Here is a 24259-nt window from a genome sequence, read left to right as displayed (position 1 = left end):
TTCTCAACCGGCTACTGTTCCATTTTTTTTATGAGGTAAGCTTCCTCTTTTAGTGCTTGGTCTTGGTGTCTCCATTTAATCACCATAAAGTGCTCCATTTTTTTTCTTTGAGGTAAGCATCCTCCCTTTATTGCTTGGTGTCACTCTTAGTCTTTGATCACCATAACGTCTTCATGACGTCCTACGCGTGAATCTTCTCCACGTCATCATCGGTTAACTCTTTTCAACCGACGTTTGCTCCATTTTTCTCCGAGGTAAGCATCCTCTTGTGCTCCATTTTTTTCCTTCAACAATCTACCTCACTGTGACTGTTAATTTTGCACACGCCACACCACTTCTTGGTCTTCCCATGGCGTCTCTTGTTTTGCTTGTTTCCTTTTCTCGTACCAAGCTTTTCTCCATAAAACGCACCCTCTTTGATACGTTCTTCTCAGAGACTTAAGCGCTTCTCATGCCCTTCAAGATATCTATCAACTCTGTAGTAAAGAGGGTCGATAGATACTTTGTTTGTTCAAGAACAGCAACGATGCTCTCGATCTTTTGCGGCAAGAAGATAACAACCTTTTGAACCAATTGGTAATTGGTCTTGTCTTCACCATGAACTCTTATTTTTGTTGAGTATCTTTTCCCTATTCTTCCAAACAGGTGACTACCTCCGTGTTATAGTCCTCCTTCACAAACTCAACCACCACTTTTTGCCAATGAACCTTGCTCTGTTTCATTCAACAGGACTTCTTGTGAACGTCTTTCTCAAGGACTCAACACCACTTTCTACTAATAAGCTTTTTTTTGCTTTCAACAGCGGCGACATCACGTTTTGCCATATTCTGGTTTAAAGCCAGATCTTCTCTTTTTGGCCGAGCACTGAACATATTATCATACGCATCCTAGTTCCATGAACAAAACATGATTTTCATGTGCTTGACAGTGTCGTGAACTCCTCCGTGGACACTTCCTCTGTTTTTTCAATCGCACCCCTTTGGATGACCGTGTAGGATTGCGTCGGTTTGTTCGGAACACTGTCTTCACCACTGGCTACAATTATCTCGTGATTAAGATGGCCTTCATCATAATCCACACCCGATATCATCGTTTCTCCATCAAACATAAGAATCTCTTGTTGGATGATGTTGCCGTGACCTTTGTTTTTGATTGAACTTTTTGCAGGCTTTGTTACGCTTCTCTTTGTGCTTCCCACTGGCCCTTGAATCAATAAAGCTCTGATACCATGTTGAAGTTTTGCTCTTGTATTATACCAGAAGCCATTGCTTCAAATACAAGCATGGTAGAGAATAAAACAGAGAATGAAAAAGTGGAACACTTCTCAATTATTCTCAACGATTTGGCCGTACAACATTACACACAATTATATAGAGTGCTACGGTCGTAACCGTTCGTTTAGTAACGGAACAAACGCAACTATCTAACATGCACCCTTTAATATGCATACACATATCTAAGTATATCTTGAACATGTAGCATATGACCGAACTCAATTATCACTAACATTTTGTACTTCGTTTGTTCATTAAACTGTAATTTAGTGAGCTTATGGAAACAAAAAAAAAGCTTAGATTTTTTCAATTTACAGCAACTTCCCATTTCAATGCTTCACTAACAACTTCATTTACTAATTGGCCTTTTATGTTTTGGTTGCATTGATTAAGGTGTCTATAGTGTGTTTGGAACATTTTTGTGTTGTTGAGTTTCAAAAGAATGGAGGAGATACAGTCTCAATCAGATTTATACCGTCCATCTTCATCATCTGCAAGTAGTCCAACAAGTAGAGTCCCATCTAGTCATTTCTTCTATGTAAGAAAACCTGGTTCTCTTCGACAACCTATATCCTTTGAGGATTCTCCTGAGTGGGAAGACACACCTGATGTTGATTCAAGAATGGAAGATGAAGCTGGTGGTCGTGATTCTATTAACTATGCTACAACAACGCCTATTTCTCCTTCGCTATCGAAGATGAATAGTGGATCAATGGCTTCATCTCCTCCTGTCCCTGAAGGTGGAGGAGCGGCTGTTGTTAGGAAAATCGCTGGTGCTTCTATTGCTTGGAAAGATTTGACTGTTACTATGAAAGGGAAGAGGAACACTAGTAAAAAAATATCATATAGCCACTTCCTCGTCACGGTCACTCCATGGCTTTTTTTTAAACAGTGACAAAATAGTCACATAAAGTCACGAAAATGAAAAAAAGTAAAAACGTGAATAAAACGTAGTCTAACCGTGGCTAAAATAGTCACGACACAGTCACATAAGTGATGTCACTAAACTAGTTACGAAATAGTCACTTTAAATTTGTGATAACAAAGCCACAAAGTAAAAATGTGATAAAATGGTGACAAATTACCCACAATAAAATGTGTTACAAAACCACAAAGTAAAAATGTGATCAAATGTGTTATCATGTTTTACTTTAATATCTTATTTAAGAACATATGTTTTTCTATACGTTATCATGTTTTAATTTAATATCAGTTTTATAAGTTTAATTATACCAGTTTTCTTACAGCATAATTTCATTTAATTGTTTTACACTAAATTATTTAAGTTGAATTGGATCAGCGAAACAATAAATTATTTGGTTTTCCCGGGTCACAAAAAAATTAATCACCAAAAAATATTTGGGAGAAATATTTGGGTTCCCGGGTTAATAGAAAAACTTTTACATTAGGTTAAAAGCAAGGAAACCTTCCCCTTATGTGTTTTATTATCTCTGCCTCCATTTCTAACTTAACACTTAGAAAAAAAAAATTATCTCTCTCTCATCAAAAACACACTTCATAAACAAACGCTTACAGTTTCTCCAATTCGAATCGATGACTCCGTCCGACCAAGCCTCTAACCGTCGTCGCACACGGCCTTCCCACTTAAATCTACTGGTAAATCTTCTTCTTCTCTTCTGGATATGGGTTTCTTCAGATCCCATTTCAATGTATAAAAGTTTAGGTTTTGAGTATGTTCTTCAGATCCCCTTTCAATGTATGTGTTCTGCTTTGTTTGCATATATGCAACAGAGAAGGCCTACAAGGTCTTCACCTTTGGGTTCTCCCATTCCTCTAGGTCCTTCCATGCCTCCAGGAGCTATTGGATCTATAAGCGCAACATCTTCAGCTGAAAACAATTACGCTCGTAGAATCGAAGAGGCACTACTACGTGCTGCCTCAAGAGAAGGCCAACCACACCTCCATCCAAGGAAAATCAATGGCGCTTTATGGTAATTAGTAAGCAAAATTCTATAAATGTGTATATCATGAATGTATAATCTTCTTTGTCTCTAATTCTTATTTTTTCTTCTGCCAGGTTCGGTGTAGACCCCTGGGACTTGGCAAGGCAACTACAGGGGACCATAGTCAAGCTGGAAATTTGTTTCTCAGGAGAGAAAAACTAACTGGTGGCAATCTTTTGTGGTAAGTGTTCAAAATTTATACTACTTCTTTTACTCTACATAACTTAGTTTACTTACTTACAAATACTAATGTCTTCTTTTAATGTTGTAGCAAAACTTCTATTGGGAATCAAGGTACTATTGAAATAACTTTCACTTTTGTATTATGTGGATGATGTTTTGTAGGTGTATGATGTCTGCACTTTTTCATTCACAATCCATAAGAGAATCTTCATTGTTTTGATTTAGTTTTTGTTTGGACTAGCTGTTTTTGACTTTTGATCTGAATGTTTGTCTTTGATTGTTGGTTTATATTAATTTGGTTTTATATCCATTCACAGCGGGGTAAGTCAAGCAAAGGACGCATTATGGAATAGGCAGTGTTCAATATCGGGATTTTGATGTTGAAACTCTCAAGACTGACATGACGACGCGCAAAGATGATATGATAGCCTTGAAGAGTGAGTTCAAGGACGAGATGGCTGCAACACGAGCTTCACTAAATGTGATTCTACAGGCTCTTGGGGTGAATTCTGCTACCCTCCAACGAGTTAATCATACTCAACCTTCTCATCCTGCTGCAAAACCTAGTAATCCCACTGTCCTGAATGCCACAATACCTAACTCTGCCTCGACCTCGACTCCACTTTTGACTCGAGCTCAACAAGCTGACTTTGAAAAATGGTGTGCGACTCGTGACTTTAACTTCACAAGCACTTAGATAAGCGGTGTGTCTCTTACTTTATTGTGTATCTTGTATTTTTAGCTTGCTTTGCAAAATATTTGCATCTTTCGTAATACTTAATCGGCTTTTGTAAGTTTTTTAAAATCTCATGGATCTTTTTGTAAAACTTTGGAAATCTATGGTATTGTATTTTAGATTTTATATTTCACGATTCAGATTTTAGAATTTGCATTTCACGTTTCAAATTTTAGTATTTTGGGGTATAGGTTTCAATTTCTAAATTCTTCACAATAACCAGGTCACGGTGGTTCGTGGTTAAAAAAAGCCATTGTTTTAGACACAAGTGCTTCGTGTCTACTTAGTCACTAAATAGACATAAACTGAATCGTGGCTAACTGACCACAAAAATTTGCCTGACTATTCAGTGGCAATTTATGTCACGAAATACGCGTGTCAAAATCGTGACTATAACGTCACGAAAAGCCACGAAAAATTTTAGTCCACGATCGTATAGACACGATTTTTTTCCGTGTCTTGTCATGTCTGTGTGGTCATATAGCCACAAAAATGTGGCCTTATTTACGGAATATTCCATGGCTATAGGCTCTGTTTTTACTAGTGGAAGTATTCTGATAAAGTTGTTAAGAGTTCGAATGGTTATGCTTTCCCCGGGACTATGACGGTTATTATGGGTCCTGCTAAGTCTGGGAAGTCTACTCTATTGAGAGCACTTGCTGGTAAGTATTTTGGCAATTGATTCATTGTTAGTTGTATCTTTTTTTTTGTTTTCTCTTTCACTTGACATGGTCTTATTATTTATAGGAAGATTGCCTCCTTCAGCAAAAATGTACGGTGAGGTGTTTGTGAATGGTTCAAAATCACATATGCCTTATGGATCCTACGTGAGTCACTACTATCTATAGTTTCTTGATCTTTTTTTTTGGTTTGTTAATGTTTTGCTTTGTTAATTCTTCTTTTGCTTTATTTTAGGGGTTTGTTGAGAGGGAAACACAACTGATTGGATCGCTTACAGTACGTGAATTCCTATACTATTCAGCGCTGCTTCAGCTTCCAGGTTTCCTCTTTCAGAAAAGGAGTGTTGTGGAAGATGCAATTCAGGCAATGTCTTTGAGTGATTATGCAAATAAATTGATTGGTGGTCACTGTTACATGAAGGGCCTACGAAGTGGTGAAAGAAGACGTGTGTCTATTGCTCGTGAACTTGTGATGCGACCACATATCTTATTCATTGATGAGCCTCTTTATCATCTTGACAGGTTATAACCATTTCTAGACTTAATGTTATCATCTGCCCTCTACTAGGAGGTACAATCTTGCATTCTAAAATTGGCACTTTTGCTCTCTTTATAGTGTTTCGGCACTGCTTATGATGGTGACGCTAAAAAAGCTTGCAAGTATGGGATGTACACTTGTATTCACGATTTATCAAAGCAGCACTGAAGTGTTTGGTTTGTTTGATAGAATCTGCCTTCTATCAAATGGAAACACACTCTTCTTCGGGGAGACACTGGCTTGCTTACAGGTAAATATACAGTGTTTTGGAACTTATTATTTTCTCATATCATCAAGACCAGAAGATCACTCTCTAAGTTATGTTTTTTACTTGTTATGTCTCTCCTTGAAGCACTTTTCAAATGCTGGATTCCCATGCCCTATAATGCAAAGTCCATCAGATCATTTTTTGCGGGCTATTAACACAGATTTCGATAGGATTATTGCAATGTGCAAAAACTGGCAGGTACATACTCCATTATACAAAGTTGAGTTTATATGATTTGTGCTTCTTTCTTGTTTCTTGTTTTCCTGATATGAGGTAAACAAAAATAACAGGACGATAATGGGGACTTTTCAGCAGTGAATATGGATACTGCTGTTGCTATCCGAACTCTCGAGGCTACTTATAAATCATCTGCAGATGCTGATTCCGTCGAGGCTCTGATATCTAAACTTACCGAAAGGGTAACAATTCTCTATCGATGGATCTTATATATCTAACTTTCTTTTTGTTTCCTATTTGAACTTCTTTTTTCTTTTTGCAGGAGGGTACACAGCTTAAATCCAAGGGAAAAGCCGGTGCTGCTACACGTGTTGCAGTGCTTACTTGGAGATCGCTTCTAGTTATGTCGAGGGAATGGGAATACTATTGGCTCCGACTTATTCTTTACATGATTCTTACACTTAGTATTGGCACATTATATTCTGGCTTAGGTCATTCTTTGTCTTCTGTTGCAGTAAGTCTTTTAAACCATTCTCAACATGTCACATTTGAGTACCTAAAACATGCCAATTTATTGTTCGATGTGAATATTTCTTACAGACAAGAGTTGCTGCTGTGTTTGTTTTTGTCTCCTTTGCCTCACTATTGGGAATTGCTGGAATACCTTCACTTTTAAAAGAAATCAAGGTAACTATTTCTTCTTCTTGATTTCTTGATCACATTTTCTTTTGAGCTCTGAAGTTTGCTTTCATCTTGCAATAGATATATAGAAGTGAAGCATCGAACCAGCATTCGGGTGCTTTTGTCTTCTTACTAGGGCAGTTTCTTGGAAGCATACCGTTCTTGTTTCTCATGTCCATCTCCTCAAGTCTTGTGTTCTACTTCATGGTCGGGTTAAGAGACGATTTCAGCTTGTTGATGTACTTTGTGCTCAACTTCTTCATGTGTCTGTTGGTGAACGAAGGATTGATGCTCTCCATCGCTTGCATTTGGCGAGATGTTTACTGGAGCACATTGACTCTCATCTCTGTACACGTGAGTTGTGTCTTTCGAATTGACTTTTTTTTATCAAATTTATGATTCATGTCTTCTTGGATTAATATAGATTTGACTTGATATACAACTTAGGGAAAATAGAATGGTCATCTCAGCCTAAGATGAGCGTTGGAGTTAGGAGATATTATACACGCTTATCAAACTTGAATCTATTGCTTACCAATCACTTTGATTACAAATGAGAGTTTAGTACATGTAGGTCATTACTGATTAGTAAAGGAGATTAGTGTCTTTAGAAATGAATTAGTCATGATAAAGGTTTTAGTCGGTTTTATAATTGGAGACTTGGAGTAAGCAAATCATCATATGCCGATGGTGTCTTCGTCTCCGATTTATATGACATCTTCATCGAGATAAGTACTATCTTCATATTTTATCGATCAATTAGCAAACTAATAAGTACCGTATACCTTCGTGAATAAGTTATGAAATCGATATATATATAAATAAAGAAATGATGTTTAATACTTATTTAACCTTAATTTATATGATTGTTTATAATGTTTGTGAATTACTTTATTTGTTTAATCACAAATTTAAATCTAATTAAATTAGATATAATATCATGATGAAATATTTTAAATCAGTGAATAAATTGAAAATTTAGTAACAAATTACTAAATAATGATTATTGATTATATTTTCTTGGCATCACTTCTGCGAGAAAGTTTAAGTCTAAGTATATGATCATAAAATTCAATAGTTCTTTAGAATAATTTAAAAAAAAAAAGTAAATGATTAAAATTCTATAAAAGAATACAAATCAACTTAATTCCAATTATTACCAAGATTATATAATTGAAAATGATATCTTTGATGGAAAGTTATTAGAAAATACATAATTTACTTGTCACAAATATTGTTGTCATATAGACACAATATAGTGAAAAAAATATTTTTAAAATATTATAATCTTGTTATTTGTGAATGAGTAAAATTATGAGATGTTGATGTGAATCACATCCTATTGGGCTGGTCTATTCTTTGAAGTGAATATGACTTTATGCTATAAGTGGTTTCCACTATTCTACTACAATATTAAGAAGTAGTAGAAAAAATATTGAAAGCTCTTGAAGAGTATATATACTATTGTCTATGGGAACACAAATTAATATTAATGTATTATAGTCTCCCAAGTCTCAAAAGTTAAAAGGGTCCAAGATATCATACATGACCCAATGTGAGAATGTTATTGATTACAGTGGGATTCAAATCGAGATTGATAGACATGAAGTGTCATCATCTCAAGGGGGAGAATTAAGGAATCCCACATACAGAAGTGATGAAACAGATATAAGATTATGTTCACATCTAAAATGAGTCTAATTACTCATATGATAGTTCAAATCTTGAGGATTTGAAAAGTAATCATGTTGAGACAATAAGCGAAGAAAATACTTTGAAATCATAAGTATTATTACCCAAGGCAATAAAAGTATTTTAGAGATTATATGCATTATCTAGAAGATAAAATGCTTTGTGAAAATCTCACTGTTTGGCATGACCGGTTAAGCCATTCCGGTTCAATAGTGATGCGAAAGAATGATCAGAAATTTCTGAAAAGATTCAATAGAGAACCTAAAGAGTTTTTCTAATGATTTATTATGTGTGCTGCTTTACAAAGCAAGCCGATTATATGGCTTTCATCGATCCCATGAATTTGGATAGTGTCAATTTTCTGGTACGTATACAAAGAGATATTGTGAACTGATCATCCACCATATATTCGAGTTTGCAAGAGTATTTAGTTAATTGACAATGGTGGTGAAACCAGGCTATGTGATTGACAAAAATGACTCTACATGTCAATAAATTCGCATCGGGTCAATGAATTATCATGAGTACTCCCCATTACAATTGGTTTGGGTCAGAAACTAGATATATTCCATCTAAATGTGTTATACATGTAGAGTTGCTCCACCAAGTGATTAAGATGGGATTTGAAAGAATGTTGGAAATATGTTAGATATAGATCTCTCTTGATGATTGAATATCTCGAGATACAGAGATTGTTTTTTCAGTGAGTCAGTTTTTCCAACATGAGGGGGAGAAAATAAATAGTTGGTAAAGAGTTATATTGTAAGAAATTATCTTGATCCTCGTACTAGGAAATGTGCGCTAGAAATTAAAAAGATAATTTATTGGCAAAGTTTGCAAAGATGCTAAAAGCATACCATAGCCAATTTTCTGACCTTGAAAATGAAAAAGTCACATATACCAGCTGTGCTCCAATTAATGTCCTAGAAGGATAAGATCAACTGATAGTAAGTCTAAAGATCTCATGGAAGTGTGATAGACTTATGGTTCCAAATATAAGCATCCTCGGAAAAGAAAAGGAGCATAAATTAATATGGCACCGAGGAAGCAGAGAGTTATGAAAAATCTCAAGAAGAGATCTAGAGACTTAGACATGAGTAAGAAAGAGATTCAGGTACCTGAGAATGATAATAAAATGAAATCTCAACAAGTTGAGTCATGTCTAGAATAAAAAGGAACCAAAAAGCAAATCGACGTTGTAAATATGTTTGCATGCAGTGTTGCAGTTGATGGTGTTATGAATAAAATCGAGGATCATAAACCGCGGTTAATAGAAAATGTTTTATTGAAAAGTGTACACAAAGAATGATTGGTTAATCATTGAAAGAAGTAACTATTATATAGTTCAAGTCTCTTAAAGAGTTAATATTTGGACATGTAGTCCTTACACTTGAAAGTGTAAAATGAGTGCGACATAAGTGGATATTTATGAGAAATAAAGTACGTGTAGTAGTACAGTGATTCTCAGAAAATAATTATGAGAGATGTATTCTCTTTTGGTGGAAGCAACTATTTTAAATCCCTTATGAGTTTGACAATAAAAGCAAGACTTGATTTAGTCTATCCCTTATAGTGATTATATTGCTAAAGACAATATTTTATAGTTCTTGAGAACATTGTAAAAGTGAGAAAACGTTTTGATGCCCTTTGACACCTTTGGGGAGAAATATGGTGAGAGATTATCTCTATGAGAGAATCATGTATATAGATCATTGTTGTTGATCTTAGGGATCTCATTGTAGGGTGAAAATAAATTGGGAACAAGCTAAGAGAAGATCTTAGGTTGTGTAAATCCGAGATTAAACACTAATTTTAATTGTGTTCAAGAAGTATCTTCAACAAATTTTGAGGACGTATGTATTTGCTGAACCTCGTTAAAAGAAAAATTATATGTCTCTTGTATCTTCAGCACTTACAATCCGAGATTGGACACTAATTTTAATTGTGTTCAAGAAGTATCTTCAACAAATTTTGAGGACGTATGCATTTGCTGAACCTCGTTAAAAGAAAAATTATATGTCTCTTGTCTCTTCAGCACTTACAAGTGGTTCTTGTTAAAAGAAAGGTACAAGAACAAGTGCAAAATATGTTGATGATGAAAATATTGTCTGATCTCCGGTAGAAACAATCACTGATGAAATATTACTCCTGAAAGATGGAGAAATCGGATTTTATAAGATCAGATTTTTCATGAAATTTCTTGAGGTTATGGATTTACATCTGTTGGATTTTATAAGATGCTTACATCTTACATAGAAAAATGGTCTTGTAGTACCATACTAAGAAGAAGAGTTGAAAGAGAAAGTTTTACAAGGAGATTATAAATAACTCCTATGTATAAGATGATTGTTTGGAAGATTGTATGTAAAAGAAGATTTGGGCTTAAAGTTCAAATAGATCTTCTATATGAAAAGGGTGCAAATGACTTGAAGTTCAATGATCCGAGAGAATAGATGATGATCATATGAGTTTGTAAACTAAAGCTCTGTTTATTACAATTTAGAAAAGCTGATATATATGATCATAATGCATAACCTGAAGATGATGCTTTCAGGGGGAGAAATATGATCATGTGTGTGGTTGTACTCTTTTCCCCTTATCATGGTTTTTATCCCATTGGGTTTTTCCATGAAAGGTTTTTAACGAGACAACAAAAGAACACGCGAAAGATAAACACCTGAAGAGGAATATTATCATTCCAATGGTGAAAGACTATCATCTTCAAATTCTTTGACATACATTGATGAGATCGTGAGAGATGTAGATAATGATCAAGATGAGTCATCTAAGATACCAACAGCCTGCAGAAGAATGGTGATGTACGGTGATATACATGTCCTACAAATTTGTTCAAGTGAAGATTTGGCGAACCATTTACCAAGGCGTTTCGAACCACTATATTCAAAAAGCTACTTCATCATACTGGTTCGATCGTCTCGAAGAAGTGATGTACTCAACAGGGGGAGTAAAAGCACGCTGCACTCTTTTTCCCTTAACCATGGTTTTTCCCACTGGGTTTTCCTGGTAAGGTTTTGAATGAGGCAGCATCTCACATATGTGGATTTGGAACTATATTTTTATAATGGTCATCCAAGGGGGAGTGTTATGAATAATGTAATGGATGCCCATTAGAAGCCCATTAACATTAACCTATTACTTGTACACCAAGATGTATCCCTGTATATACTATATTATGTCAATGGAATAAGATAAGCTTTTCCCTAAAATCTCTGTTCTTAACATGATACCAATAATAAAAAATTCATGTTAGGAAACTATGGTTGGAGATGGTCTCTAAGATCTTGTTATGCTTTCGTCAAACTTCTCAAAATTCTGAGCGTCTAAATACAATCATATCTCGGAAGGTCACCCATCCTAAAACTACTCCAGCATAAATACGCTTAACAGTGTAGTTCTCTTAGGACCTTTGACCGAAAAGATAATTGCACTTTTGTAATACAAAAAAACCAAAAATCAATTCTTTTAAACCTCTCCACAAATCCCTGAAACCTAGGTATTATGTAACATCCGCGAACCAAAAATTGGTTTTTGGGGATGGGTGTCGATGGACACCAAGGTGGTGTCCGTTGACACCACTTATTTCCGGTTCGACCAGATTGGATTTTTGATCGATTTGGTTCGGTTTGGTTTAAGGAAACCATTGGCCAAGGTTTAAAAGAAAGAAAATGAACTAGGGTCGTGTTTTTGGTTGTCTTGCGCCATTTGAGAGAAAAAGGAAGGAGAAAAACATTTCCTAAGGTTCTTGAGAGAGTTTGTGAGATTTCAAGGCGTTTTTGGTGAGATCTTGCTGTGGGATTGAAGATCCAAGGCTAGGAACGTGTTGGAAGCTTGCTAGGAGTGAGGGAATTTGTTCTTGTTGGTCAGAATCTTCTTGCAAGAGGTGAGTGCATGACCATGGCTAATCTAAGCCTTTGATTACCTTGTTCTTGCTTGTTGTTGCTTGTTTGTGTGTTTTTCTTGCTGGGATTGGTTGATACAGGTTCCTACGGAGGTTTAAGGCTTGGGTTTTGAGTATTGGACGATTTGGAGGAGATTGGGAGCAAGATTCGACTCTCGACTTCGCGCGGATCGCAGTTGCAGAGTGAGTGTCGATCGACACCACTTGGTGTCGGTCGACACCAACAAGTCAGGCATCGATCGACACTCTGGGGTAGTGTCGGTCGACACCATTGAGCCAGTGTTGATCGACACTAGGCTGGTGTCGGTCGACACCTCCCTTCCAGCGAGACGATGTTTGATTTCCTGGTTTGTGTGTTTGTTTGTTACTTGTTTTAGAACTTTGGAATCAATGTTGCTTGTGTGTATAGCCCAGTAGATGGGAGGATTGCCTCACTAAGTATTTGTGATAATACTTACGCATCTCAATTGTTGTTTGTGGTGTGCAGGTAAAGGCAAAGTGTGATCATGGAATTAAGGCAATGAAGAGGAGGATGTTCTAGGGACTCGATTGGATGTTTTCTGGCATTGCTAGGTTGCTAGAGTCGAGTCATTAGAAACATTGCTAGGTTGTCGGTTTCATGTTTCTTGTTGTTTGGTATTTAGATATTGCTTATGCTATGATATTGGAATGTTATTGGATATTATTGGATATTGTTATTGGTATTGTTATTCCGCTGTTGATTGTGATTGTGGTTAGGTGGCTAGTGGGTATGGGACCACTAGTTGTAGTTTATTTATATATATTATTATTTATTATTTATTATTAAAAAAAAAAAAGGGTCGGTCGTTTTATTTTGGTATCAGAGCCCTTACGGTTCTAGGTTTGGGTTCACTAGGTTTCTGTTATAGATGTTTGGGATTGCATGTCTTGATTGATTATGTGAGTTAGTCAATTGTGTGTGGCATGGAGTCCTAGAACATCCTCTTCAAGCCGAGTGTGTGATTCCACGGTGAGTTTATGTTTCTGTGTGATATAGAAATTGTTTGCTTAGCTTTCTGTTCATGGTAGTGCAGATGGTTAGAGAGGATGTTGTGGCTGGTCGAGGTCGTGGACGCGGACGTGGTCGTGGTAGGGGCAGAGTCCCAGTGGTTAGTGAGACCGAGGACCAGAGTGTGACAGCTGAGGGTGTTGGCGAGTCGCAGGGTGTTCCGGGGGATTCCGTGAGTGTGGCAGGAGGGGGCGGTGTTGATGCTCCAGTGGCCGGTGATGCTAGGGCTCCAGGTGTGGGAGTTCCAGCGGGAGGAGTCCCTGGTACTGACTTTGCGGCTCTGCTAGCACAAGTGTTGGAGCGGTTACCACCAGCGGTAGTGCCACCAGTGGTGGCGGAGGAGCGGCAGCCAGTGGCTGCAGATGTGGGAGTTCATGGACGTTATTTGTCTATGCTCAAGGAGATGAAGGGTCTGTTCACTGAGAGGTTTTCGGGTGGTATGGATCCTACTGTTGCGGATGCGTGGAGGACGAGTGTGGAACGTAACTTCCATATTCTGAGATGTCCTGAGGAGTTTTGGGTGGACATAGGGGTCTACTATTTGAGTGGTGATGCTGAGTTGTGGTGGAGATCAGTGGCTGCTAGGAGAGTGCAGCGGGAGATGACTTGGGCTGACTTCGTCTTGGAGTTCAACCGCAAGTATTTTCGTAGAGAGGCATTGGATCGGTTGGAGGTGCAGTTCCTTCAGTTGTCTCAGGGGACACGGTCAGTGCGGGAGCTGGACTTGGAGTTCATTCGACTTCTTTGTTATGGGGGTCAGGCTTTGGAGTCTGAGGAGGCTCAGATCAGGAGGTTTTTGAGGGTTCTACGTGATGAGTTGAGAGTTCACTGTAGAGGGTTGAGTTATGCTACGTGTGCAGAGCTGGTTAAGACTGCAGCAGAGATTGAGGAGGATATCCGGGCACAGTCAGTGGCGGTAGCTCCAGCAGTTCAGCCTAGTAAGGCTCAGCAGCAGGGTGGTTCTAGCAGGGGCGGTAGGCATGCTCAGGGAACCAAGAGGAAGTGGGAGGCTACGCAGAAGCCGAGTGGTGCGGGTTGCTTCGGTTGTGGGAGTAAGGATCACAGGGTTGCTAGTTGTCCCAAGAGGAGTGTTCTGACGACAGGACCTCGGGTATGTTATCATTGTAGGGAGACAGGGCACATCAGGCCTTTTTGTCCCAAGTTGCAGCCGGCAGCAGTGGCAGCGTTGCAGCAGGTGCAGCCTGGAGGTCAGCAGGTGGCACGGATTGAGCAGACGTCACGTGCTTACACGACAGTAGAGACTGGTGGAATCAGTGCCGGGGCGATCACAGGTATAATTTCTGGTACTTAATCTTTGTGAATTTTAGTAGGGTCAGATTTTATGTTTTCCTGTGATAGAGTGTTAGGTTCTCAACACATGAGGTTTGTGTAGGGACCTTGTTGGTGGGCGGGTTTAAGTCCCATATTATGTTTGATTCTGGAGCTTCTCATAGCTTCATTAATCCGGAGTGTGCAGAGTGTGCGGGGATCAGCGAGGATCCTGGAGAGCGTGCAGGAGTTGTCAGGGTTGCGGGAGGTGAGTTCCTGAGAGTGATTGGACGGGCTAGAGGAATTGATATTCAGATCACATGAGAGTTGTGGCCAATGGATTTGCTTATCAGTCCAGTGGAGCTATATGATGTTATTCTCGGGATGGATTGGTTTCATCGGCATAGGGTGCATTTGGATTGCTATCGGGGTAGAGTGGAGTTTGAGCGTTCAGTAGGGAAGTTAATTTTTCAGGGTATTAGACCGACTTCAGGGAGTCTCATGATCTCAGCCATTCAGGCTGGGAAGATGATCGAGAAGGGCCGTGAGGCTTATTTGGTTACTATATCTATGCCAGAGTCAGTGGGGAAGTCTACGGTGAGCGGTATCCCGGTAGTGGAGGAGTTTGAGGATGTGTTTCAGTCTTTGCAGGGATTACCACCATCTCGGTCGGATCCTTTTACCATAGAACTGGAACTAGGGACGATGCCGTTATCCAAGGCTCCTTACAGGATGGCTCCAGCAGAGATGGCAGAGCTAAAGAAGCAGCTAGAGGATTTATTGAGTAAGGGATTCATCCATCCTAGTGTATCACCGTGGGGAGCGCCGGTGTTGTTTGTGAAGAAGAAGGATGGGAGTTTCAGGTTGTGCATTGATTATCGGGGTTTGAACCGGGTCACTGTAAAGAACAAGTACCCCCTTCCTAGGATCGATGAGTTGTTGGATCAGTTGAGGGGTGCTACTTGGTTCTCCAAGATAGATCTGGCATCGGGTTATAATCAGATACCGATAGATGAGGCAGATGTGAGGAAGACTGCTTTCAGGACGAGGTATGGGCACTATGAGTTTGTGGTGATGCCTTTTGGATTGACTAACGCGCCAGCAGCGTTTATGAGATTGATGAACAGTGTGTTTCAGGAGTTTCTGGATGTATTTGTCATCATTTTCATCGACGATATCCAAGTTTATTCTAAGAGTCCTGAGGAGCATGCAGTGCATTTGAGGGCAGTTATGGAGAAGCTGCGGGAGCAGAAGTTGTTTGCCAAGTTGAGCAAGTGTAGTTTTTGGCAGCGTGAGATGGGCTTTCTGGGTCACATTGTTTCTGCAGAGGGGGTTTCTGTAGATCCAGAGAAGATTCAGGCTATCAGGGATTGGCCTAGACCGCAGAATGCCACAGAGATCAGGAGTTTTCTTGGATTGACAGGTTACTATAGGAGATTTGTGTAGGGGTTTGCAAGCAGAGCACGTCCTATGACTAAGTTGACAGGGAAGGATGTTCCTTTTGTCTGGTCAGAAGAGTGTGAGGAAGGCTTTGCAAGCCTGAAGGAGATGTTGACTACTGCGCCAGTGTTGGCTTTGCCTGAGCAGGGAGAACCCTATGTGGTTTATACAGATGCATCTAGAGTTGGTTTGGGGTGTGTTCTGATGCAGCATGGGAAGGTGATTGCCTATGCTTCGCGGTAGTTGCGGGTGCATGAAGGCAACTATCCTACTCATGATTTGGAGATGGGTGCTGTAGTTTTTGCCCTGAAGATTTGGAGATCTTATCTTTATGGTGCAAAGGTACAGGTGATCACAGATCATAAGAGCCTGAAGTATATATTCACTCAGCCTGAGTTGAATTTGAGACAGAGGCGGTGGATGGAGCTTGTGGCGGATTATGGTTTGGAGATAGCCTATCATCCTGGTAAGGCTAACACGGTTGCAGATGCTCTGAGTCGGAAGAGGGTAGCTTCGGCTTAAGAGCATGAGATGGAGTCTCTGGTAGGGGAGATCGGTGCTTTGAGCTTATGTGCTGTTTCATAGGAACCGTTGGGTTTGGAAGCAGTAGATAGAGCAGATCTTCTGAGTAGAGTGCGGTTGGCTCAGGAGAAGGATTTGGGGGTTGTGAATGCCTCTAAGGATGTGGATTCAGAGTATCAGGTCTCAGATAATGGTACTATCTTGGTGCACGGTCGTGTGTGTGTGCCCAAGGATGAGGAGATGAGGCAGGAGATTCTGAGAGAGGCTCATGCAAGCAAGTTGTCTATTCATCCAGGAGCGACTAAGATGTATCGTGACCTCAAGAGGTATTATCATTGGGTCGGGATGAAGAAGGATGTAGCAGGTTGGGTTTCGAGGTGTGATGTGTGTCAGCTAGTGAAGGCTGAGCATCAGGTTCCTGGCGGGTTACTGAAGAGTTTACCCATTCCTGAGTGGAAGTGGGATATGATCACTATGGACTTTGTGGTAGGATTGCCAGTGTCACGGACCTTTGATGCAATTTGCGTCATTGTGGACCGGTTGACTAAGTCAGCACATTTTCTGGCCATTAAGAAGACTGATGGAGCAGCGGTCTTGGCTAAGAAGTATGTGAGAGAGATAGTCAGATTGCATGGGGTGCCAGTGAGCATTGTGTCGGATAGAGATTCTAAGTTCACTTCGGTGTTCTGGATGGCATTTCAGGCAGAGATGGGCACTAAGGTGCATATGAGTACAGCTTATCATCCCCAGACAGATGGACAGTCTGAGAGGACGATCCAGACGCTGGAGGATTTGCTGAGGATGTGTGTGTTGGATTGGGGTGGCCATTGGGCAGATCACCTGAACCTGGTAGAGTTTGCTTACAACAACAACCATCAGGCGAGTATTAAGATGGCTCCTTATGAGGCTCTGTATGGGAGACCATGTCGTACACCATTATGATGGACTCAGGTGGGGGAGAGGAGCATGTTTGGTGCTAGTTTTGTTCAGGAGACCTCAGAGAAGATTCGGGTTCTAAAGCTGGACATGAAGGAGGCTCAGGATAGGCAGAGGAGTTATGCTGATAGGAGGAGGAGAGATCTTGAGTTTCAGGTGGGAGACAGAGTGTACCTCAAGATGGCCATGTTGCGGGGTCCGAACAGGTCATTGTCAGAGACTAAGTTGAGTCCCAGGTATATGGGTCCATTCAGAGTGATCGAGCGGGTTGGACCTGTGGCATATAGACTGGAGTTACCCGAGGTTATGCGTGCATTCCATAAGGTTTTCCATGTGTCTATGTTGCGGAAGTGTCTCCGTGAGGGTGAGCAGGTGTTGGCTTAGATTCCTGAGGATCTTCAGCCTAACATGACTTTAGAGGCGAGACCAGTGAGAGTTCTCGAGAGGAGGATCAAGGAACTTCGGAAGAAGAAGATTCCTTTGATGCGAGTCTTGTGGGACTGTGATGGTGTTGAGAAGCAGACTTGGGAGCTTGAGGCAAAGATGAAGGAAAGGTTCAAGAAGTGGTATGAGAAGCAAGCCGCGACTTGAGCTTGTTTAGCTTGGTCCCATCTGTAATCCGTGGCTGGAGCGGGAATGGAGTATTCCAGCCCATCTCTTCTTGTTACTCGGTCGCTTGGGGTGGTTGGTTGTGCGACTCAGTAACGAGATGAGGTGGTGTTCGGGGTACAAAGTTCTCGTGAAGCGGGATTTTGGAGGAAAGTTTCCTGAAATGGAAGTTCCAAAAGTGGAAAGTTTCCAAAAATGGAAAGTGCTAAATATGGAAAGTTTTACGGGAGTTAGAATTTGCCCATTTTAGCGGTGGAGAGCCTTGGAAGGGCTTGTGTGTGGCCTTAGTGGCGGACTTTTGAGTCAGTGTGCCAGTGTGTGGCGGTCTTTTTAGACATTGTGTGGTCTTTGTGACGGTCCTTCGGGACAGATGGTCTCTGTGACGGGCTTTTTAGCCAGAGTGTCTTTGTGACGGTCCTCTTTAGGACATTTGTTTGGCCTTGGTGGCGGTCCTCTTTAGGACATTTGTTTGGCCTTGGTGGCGGTCCTCTTTAGGACATTTGTTTGGCCTTTGTGGCGGGTTGTTTAGCCAGAGTGTCTTTGTGACGGTCCTTCGGGGCAGATGGTCTTTGTGACGGTCCTTCGGGACAAATGGTCTTTGTGACGGGATTTTTAGCCAGAGTGTCTTTGTGACGGTCCTCTTTAGGGCATTTGTTTGGCCTTGGTGGCAGTTCTCTTTAGGACATTTGTTTGGCCTTAGTGGCGGTCCTCTTTAGGACATTTGTTTGGCCTTAGTGGCGGCCCTTGTGGCAGGTATATGATCCTTGTGTGGTCATGTGGTATTCCAGTGAGGGGATATGTGGTTGGTAGGACATTGAGATGTTTTACGCGAGCCACGGGAAGGAAACCTATATAGGGATATATAGGACTCAGACGTGTTCAGAATCGTTTGCTCGCGACTCTTGGAGGACTTAGGTTCTCCTAGTACTCCCATATTCAGAGACTTTGTGATTTGGGAATATGGTTGGTATATCGACTTCGGATGACGATCCGGGGGCGCGCTGTAGGGTGGCAACCCGAGAGACGAGTTGGATTTTCCTTATATATTATGGCATGCGGGTCTAGACCCGATGAGGAGCCAACATTATGGCATGCAGACTTAGGTCTGATGAGGAGCCAATAAAAACTCAAGGTTTAGGCCTATGGGTAAAGGAAAGTCCAAAAGTCGAGAGCAAATGACGCCTGGAGCGTGAGTCTATCGCCTAGAGGTGACCTTATGTAGATCGGTCGGAGGAGTGCGGGCCGTGGAGACGGCTGCACAGGAGTCCTTGGCTGATGGTCGTTCGAGATTCGAGGACAAATCTAGATTGGTGGGGGAGAATTGTAACATCCGCGAACTAAAAATTGGTTTTTGGGGATGGGTGTCGATGGACACCAAGGTGGTGTCCGTCAACACCACTTATTTCCAGTTCGACCAGATTGGATTTTTGATCAATTTGGTTTGGTTTGGTTTAAGGAAACCATTGGACCGAGGTTTAAAAGAAAGAAAACGACCTAGGGTCGTGTTTTTGGTTGTCTTGCGCCGTTTGAGAGAAAAAGGAAGGAGAAAAACAGTTCCTAAGGTTCTTGAGAGAGTTTGTGAGATTTCAAGGCGTTTTTGGTGAGATCTTGCTGTGGGATTGAAGATCCAAGGCTAGGAACGTGTTGGAAGCTTGCTAGGTTGTTGGTCAGAATCTTCTTGCAAGAGGTGAGTGCATGACCATGGCTAATCTAAGCCTTTGATTCCCTTGTTCTTGCTTGTTGTTGCTTGTTTGTGTGTTTTTCTTGCTGGGATTGGTTGATACAGGTTCCTATGGAGGTTTAAGGCTTGGGTTTTGAGTATTGGACGATTTGGAGGAGATTGGGAGCAAGATTCGACTCTCGACTTCGCGCGGATCGCAGTTGCAGAGTGAGTGTCGATCGACACCACTTGGTGTCGGTCGACACCAACAAGTCAGGCATCGATCGACACTCTGGGGTAGTGTCGGTCGACACCATTGAGCCAGTGTCGATCGACACTAGGCTGGTGTCGGTCGACACCTCCCTTCCAGCGAGACGATGTTTGATTTCCTGGTTTGTGTGTTTGTTTGTTGCTTGTTTTGGAACTTTGGAATCAATGTTGCTTGTGTGTATAGCCCAGTAGATAGGAGGATTGCCTCACTAAGTATTTGTGATAATACTTACGCATCTCAATTGTTGTTTGTGGTGTGCAGGTAAAGGCAAAGTGTGATCGTGGAATCAAGGCAATGAAGAGGAGGATGTTCTAGGGACTCGATTGGATGTTTTCTGGCATTGCTAGGTTGCTAGAGTCGAGTCATTAGAAACATTGCTAGGTTGCCGGTTTCATGTTTCTTGTTGTTTGGTATTTGGATATTACTTATGCTATGATATTGGAATGTTATTGGATATTATTGGATATTGTTATTGGTATTATTATTCCGATGTTGATTGTGATTGTGGTTAGGTCGCTAGTGGATATGGGACCACTAGTTGTAGTTTATTTATATATATTATTATTTATTATTTATTATTAAAAATAAAAAAAAAGGTCGATCGTTTCATATTACAACAATGAACAAAAGATACTATGAAGATGATAATAAAACAAAATGCCACTAAAATTTTCATAGTAATAATTATTTTTTAAATATTATTCTCTTAATTTTCCTTTTAATGAGTTGTTCTTAACATAGACAAATTATATATATATATATATATATATATATATATATATATATTGTAATAGCACACAATATGATTCATGTTCTTTTTTCCTGGTCAAATATGTAAAATAATATTATCTTTTTGATTGGTTTTCCTGGAGATGAACTGAAAATTATTTTCTTAGCTTATTCTGTTTCAATACTGATCAAGTAATATAATTATATTTTACATAATTAAATATGTATTTTCAGCATATTTAGTTAAGGTTTCAAAATATTATATGCTTAACTAAATATGCTTAAAATCTTATGGTTGTAAATATTACTTGACCAATATTGAAAAGGTTCTCTAAATATTATTACTTGACCAATATTGATGGTTGTATATATTACCTTAATATTAATTCTTTTAGCTTAACTTAAGGGTGTTATTTGATTCTTTTTTCTAAAGAATTTTGATGACTTCAGTAAAATCATAGAAAATGAATAAGTGAAAGAATTTAAAGGACTGCTAGAGAGTTTTCAATAATTTTATTGATTAGTTTTTATATAATCTTGTAAAGTCTCCCAAACAATTTCTCTACTTCAATGATACATTCTATGACTTTGTTTTCTGAAAAGTGTATAAAATCATAAATCAATAACATAATAATTGAATTCATTGACAATCCTAGATTCTTTTGTTTTAATTGAATAACACAAAATTTTTGTTCACTTTATAAAATTCTGAATCCAATAACCTCAAATTTATTAAAATTTTAAGTGACTTTTTACAAATCAGAAACTAATAAGACCAAACTTTAATAGAGTTTAACAAAATCTTGATTGAATAACAATAGATTCTACATAACATTTAAAGTTATTATGATAACATCAAAAAATATGAAAGAAAATAATTTTGAAGACATTATTTATTATGAAATGGAGGGAGTATAAGATTCACAATAATAGAGTCAATATATGTAACACATTTACCAAATCTATTCACGCGAAGATGTATTGGCTGATTTTATTTTTCATTTCTTACATTTTATTATTCCTTAACTTATATTAGCTTTTATTTAACTTCTAGAAAATGTATGGCTTGAAAATCAATCTAACTTTGATTTGGTAAAGTTTATGTACTCCGCTCTAGTTCTTCCCTGTATATTCAAAAACATGTGAAAATTATAGATTTATTTTTTTAAGCAGATACCAATACATTTGATTATATAATTTAATCTTAGACACGTATTAGTTATTTCTTGTATTAAATATCAGCACAACAACATTTTTGTGTATTAACACAAAAGCCACGAACATATCTTAGTCTTGCAGTACAAATATGATTGCAGAGTTCTCGTCCTCCCGTGGGACACACGTTATGCCCAAAACATTTGAGAAATGGACGCACTATTCGGCTAGGTCGATAACCTATATACATTATTAACAATAATCATACCCATTAACAAAGAGTGAAAGCATCATGATGATAATTACAAACTGAAGGTATGAATAACAGTAACCAGATGAAGGTATGAATAACAGTAACCAATTACCTGGACTTTCAGCAGTTGTAGGAAGAGAATGAACAAAAGATACGATGAAGATGATAGTAAAACAAAATGCCACCAAAGTTTTCATAGTGATAGCTATTATTTTAGTGATGTTCTCTCAACTTTTTTTTAATGAGTTGTTCTTCACCTAGACTGATTATATATATAATATGCAAAATATGTTTCATGTTTTTTTCCCAGTCAAAGATGCAAAATAATATGATCTTTTAATTTATTTCCCTATAGATGTATTAAAAATTATTTTCTTAGCTTATTATGCTTCAATACTGGTCAAGTAATATTAATTATTTTATACATAATTAAATATGTATTTTTCAGCATATTGACTTAAGGTTTTCCAATATTATAGGCTTAACTAAATATGCTTTAAAAATATTACTTGACCAGTATTGAAAAAGTTCTCTAATTATTATTACTTGACCAGTATTGATGGTTCTATAAATTACCTTAATATTGATTCTTTTAGCTTAACTATTCAGCATACGCAAAAATTTCTGATGGTTGTAAATATTAATTAATAGTCCTCTGCTTCACACAAAAAAAAAAAAATTGAGATTTTTTGTTTTATTGGGGCAGAACTTAGCTCAAATTTTACAATAGTTTTAGTAGACTTTACCAATGTTTTTGTAGATTTTTGTCGTTATTTTGACTAACGTTTGTTTTTGGCAAAACTACACACAATACTATAACAAAGAAAACAGTTGGTAAAGATTGTCTTTGCAATATTTGGGGTTAAAATTTAATACCATTTAAAGTTTTTGTAACGTCCGCCAACGATATTTTACTCGTACTTCAAATTGAAAACAAGGTTTTGGTTAACATCATTAATAAACTTACTCTAATAATAGTATGAAGTCGTTTTAATAATTGACGTATTATGGGACGATGTAAAATTTCTTTGCGACATTTAGAAAATCGACGCTTTAATTCACATCAAAAATTATAGCGTCACTTTTTCTTTTGTTTTTAACATTGTCTGCAAAACAACGCAACCTGTCTGATTACCATTTGTACAATTGTTTTTGTTTTTTTCTTTAATTAAATTAATTGTAAAAAAATATATACAAAATGATAACTGAAATTTTAATAAGAGGCAAAATATAATTGTCTTAAGAAAATAGAAAATCTTAGAACATCGAGGGTATATAGCTTACTCTTATCTATGTTCGTTCTCTACATAGATTATGTTTCCACAGCTGAGCTAAGACTCAACAACAAACAAGTCAAACAAGGCCTATATACTTGCCTTTCTAAGTCATTCTTGTCTAGGTTCTCAACAAGCTTGGGTTCAGATGCGAAGAAAACTTGTCTTAGAGGACTGTAAGCAATAACCCCAATCCCAAGTTCCATGAAGAAGGAAAGATAGTATGAAGTTACATGACAATTACAGTGTCATAGATGAAACGTTTAGCTAACACTGAGGCGTTTGCGAAAGTGCATCAAATCTTTAGAAACAGTCTCCTTCAAGTTCAGATATCGAATTTCACTTTCTTGAAAATCGAGAACAATCATATCGTTCGAGTGTATCGAGAATAGACGACCCATCAAATGACATTGCTTCATCAGAAGAAGACATCAGCTGCTGATATTGTTGTTCATCTTTAGGCTTTACTTCAAGAAGAAGAGTGTGTCCAACTATATCAGAATGGCTTGATGATATCACCTCCAGATCACAACAATAACACCCTTGGGTGTCATAATTAATAAGTTAAAACACAAACAAAATTAATGAAATATTATTATATTTTTGATAATTTGCTCATTTTTTACATTAGACGAGTATTGACCTGTAGTAGACCAAGAGATAATATTTTATATATTTTTATATACAATTGTAAGATAATTGATATTTTTTTGTTTTTTATTTTATTGTATTTGCAAAGATTTACAGTATCAATTATTAAATAATTAAGTATTGACTTTGAAAGAATTCTAAGTATATATAAGTGTTCAAGAAAGTGGTCTAGGTTGACCGCGCAGATATCGTCTAGCGCTTTCTTGAACATGCTAATATTACATTGAATAAATAATTTTATTAAATTTTAATATATATCATGTAATTTTGATTTTAAATAATTTTAGTTTTAAATTATAATTTTGGATTAAATAAACAGAATTTCGATGAATATTAAAATTTTTATTA

General features: G+C 38.3%; 1 protein-coding gene and 1 long non-coding RNA gene across 4 annotated transcripts; one reads left to right on the top strand and one right to left on the bottom strand.

The window, feature by feature from the left end:
* The first annotated feature begins 1681 nt into the window (after window positions 1-1681).
* LOC104773871 (ABC transporter G family member 3-like) lies at window positions 1682-6915 on the top strand. 2 transcript variants are annotated; one of them, XM_087450241.1, is made up of 10 exons: window positions 1682-2095; window positions 4703-4819; window positions 4905-4984; window positions 5073-5359; window positions 5454-5625; window positions 5728-5841; window positions 5934-6062; window positions 6143-6334; window positions 6421-6507; window positions 6583-6915. In XM_087450241.1, exons 1-10 carry the CDS (start codon window positions 1717-1719, stop codon window positions 6898-6900), a joined length of 1875 nt encoding a protein of 624 aa, XP_087306367.1. In that variant the 5' UTR covers window positions 1682-1716; the 3' UTR covers window positions 6901-6915. The 2 variants fall into 2 exon arrangements, with proteins under 2 accessions (XP_087306367.1, XP_087306366.1); XM_087450240.1 differs by lacking the exon at window positions 1682-2095 and having other exon boundaries at window positions 4714-4819; window positions 4909-4984.
* Window positions 6916-21530: 14615 nt separating this feature from the next.
* LOC147943957 (uncharacterized) lies at window positions 21531-22229 on the bottom strand. 2 transcript variants are annotated; one of them, XR_015558484.1, is made up of 3 exons: window positions 22099-22229; window positions 21861-21973; window positions 21531-21702 (listed from the first exon to the last, which is right to left on the bottom strand). It is a non-coding gene; the product is annotated as an uncharacterized LOC147943957 (long non-coding RNA). The 2 variants fall into 2 exon arrangements; XR_015558483.1 differs by lacking the exon at window positions 21531-21702 and having other exon boundaries at window positions 21776-21973; window positions 22099-22224.
* Between the last annotated feature and the right edge of the window lie 2030 nt (window positions 22230-24259).

This window comes from Camelina sativa, chromosome 5, assembly GCF_030686135.1.
Source record: "Camelina sativa cultivar CO46 ecotype springtype chromosome 5, ASM3068613v1".
Taxonomy (NCBI): Eukaryota; Viridiplantae; Streptophyta; class Magnoliopsida; order Brassicales; family Brassicaceae; genus Camelina; species Camelina sativa.
The sequence above is the reverse complement of the archived record's forward strand: the minus strand, read 5'-3'. Positions and strand labels throughout refer to the sequence as shown.

What these genes read in the sequence shown, in the direction of transcription:
- LOC104773871 (XM_087450241.1), top strand. Translation starts at nt 1,717, where the DNA reads ATGGAGGAGATACAGTCTCAATCAGATTTATACCGTCCATCTTCATCA. An exon ending in AGACACTGGCTTGCTTACAG is followed by an intron (nt 5,626 to 5,727) that starts GTAAATATACAG and finishes CTCTCCTTGAAG; the next exon opens with CACTTTTCAAATGCTGGATT. An exon ending in ATTCTTTGTCTTCTGTTGCA is followed by an intron (nt 6,335 to 6,420) that starts GTAAGTCTTTTA and finishes TATTTCTTACAG; the next exon opens with ACAAGAGTTGCTGCTGTGTT.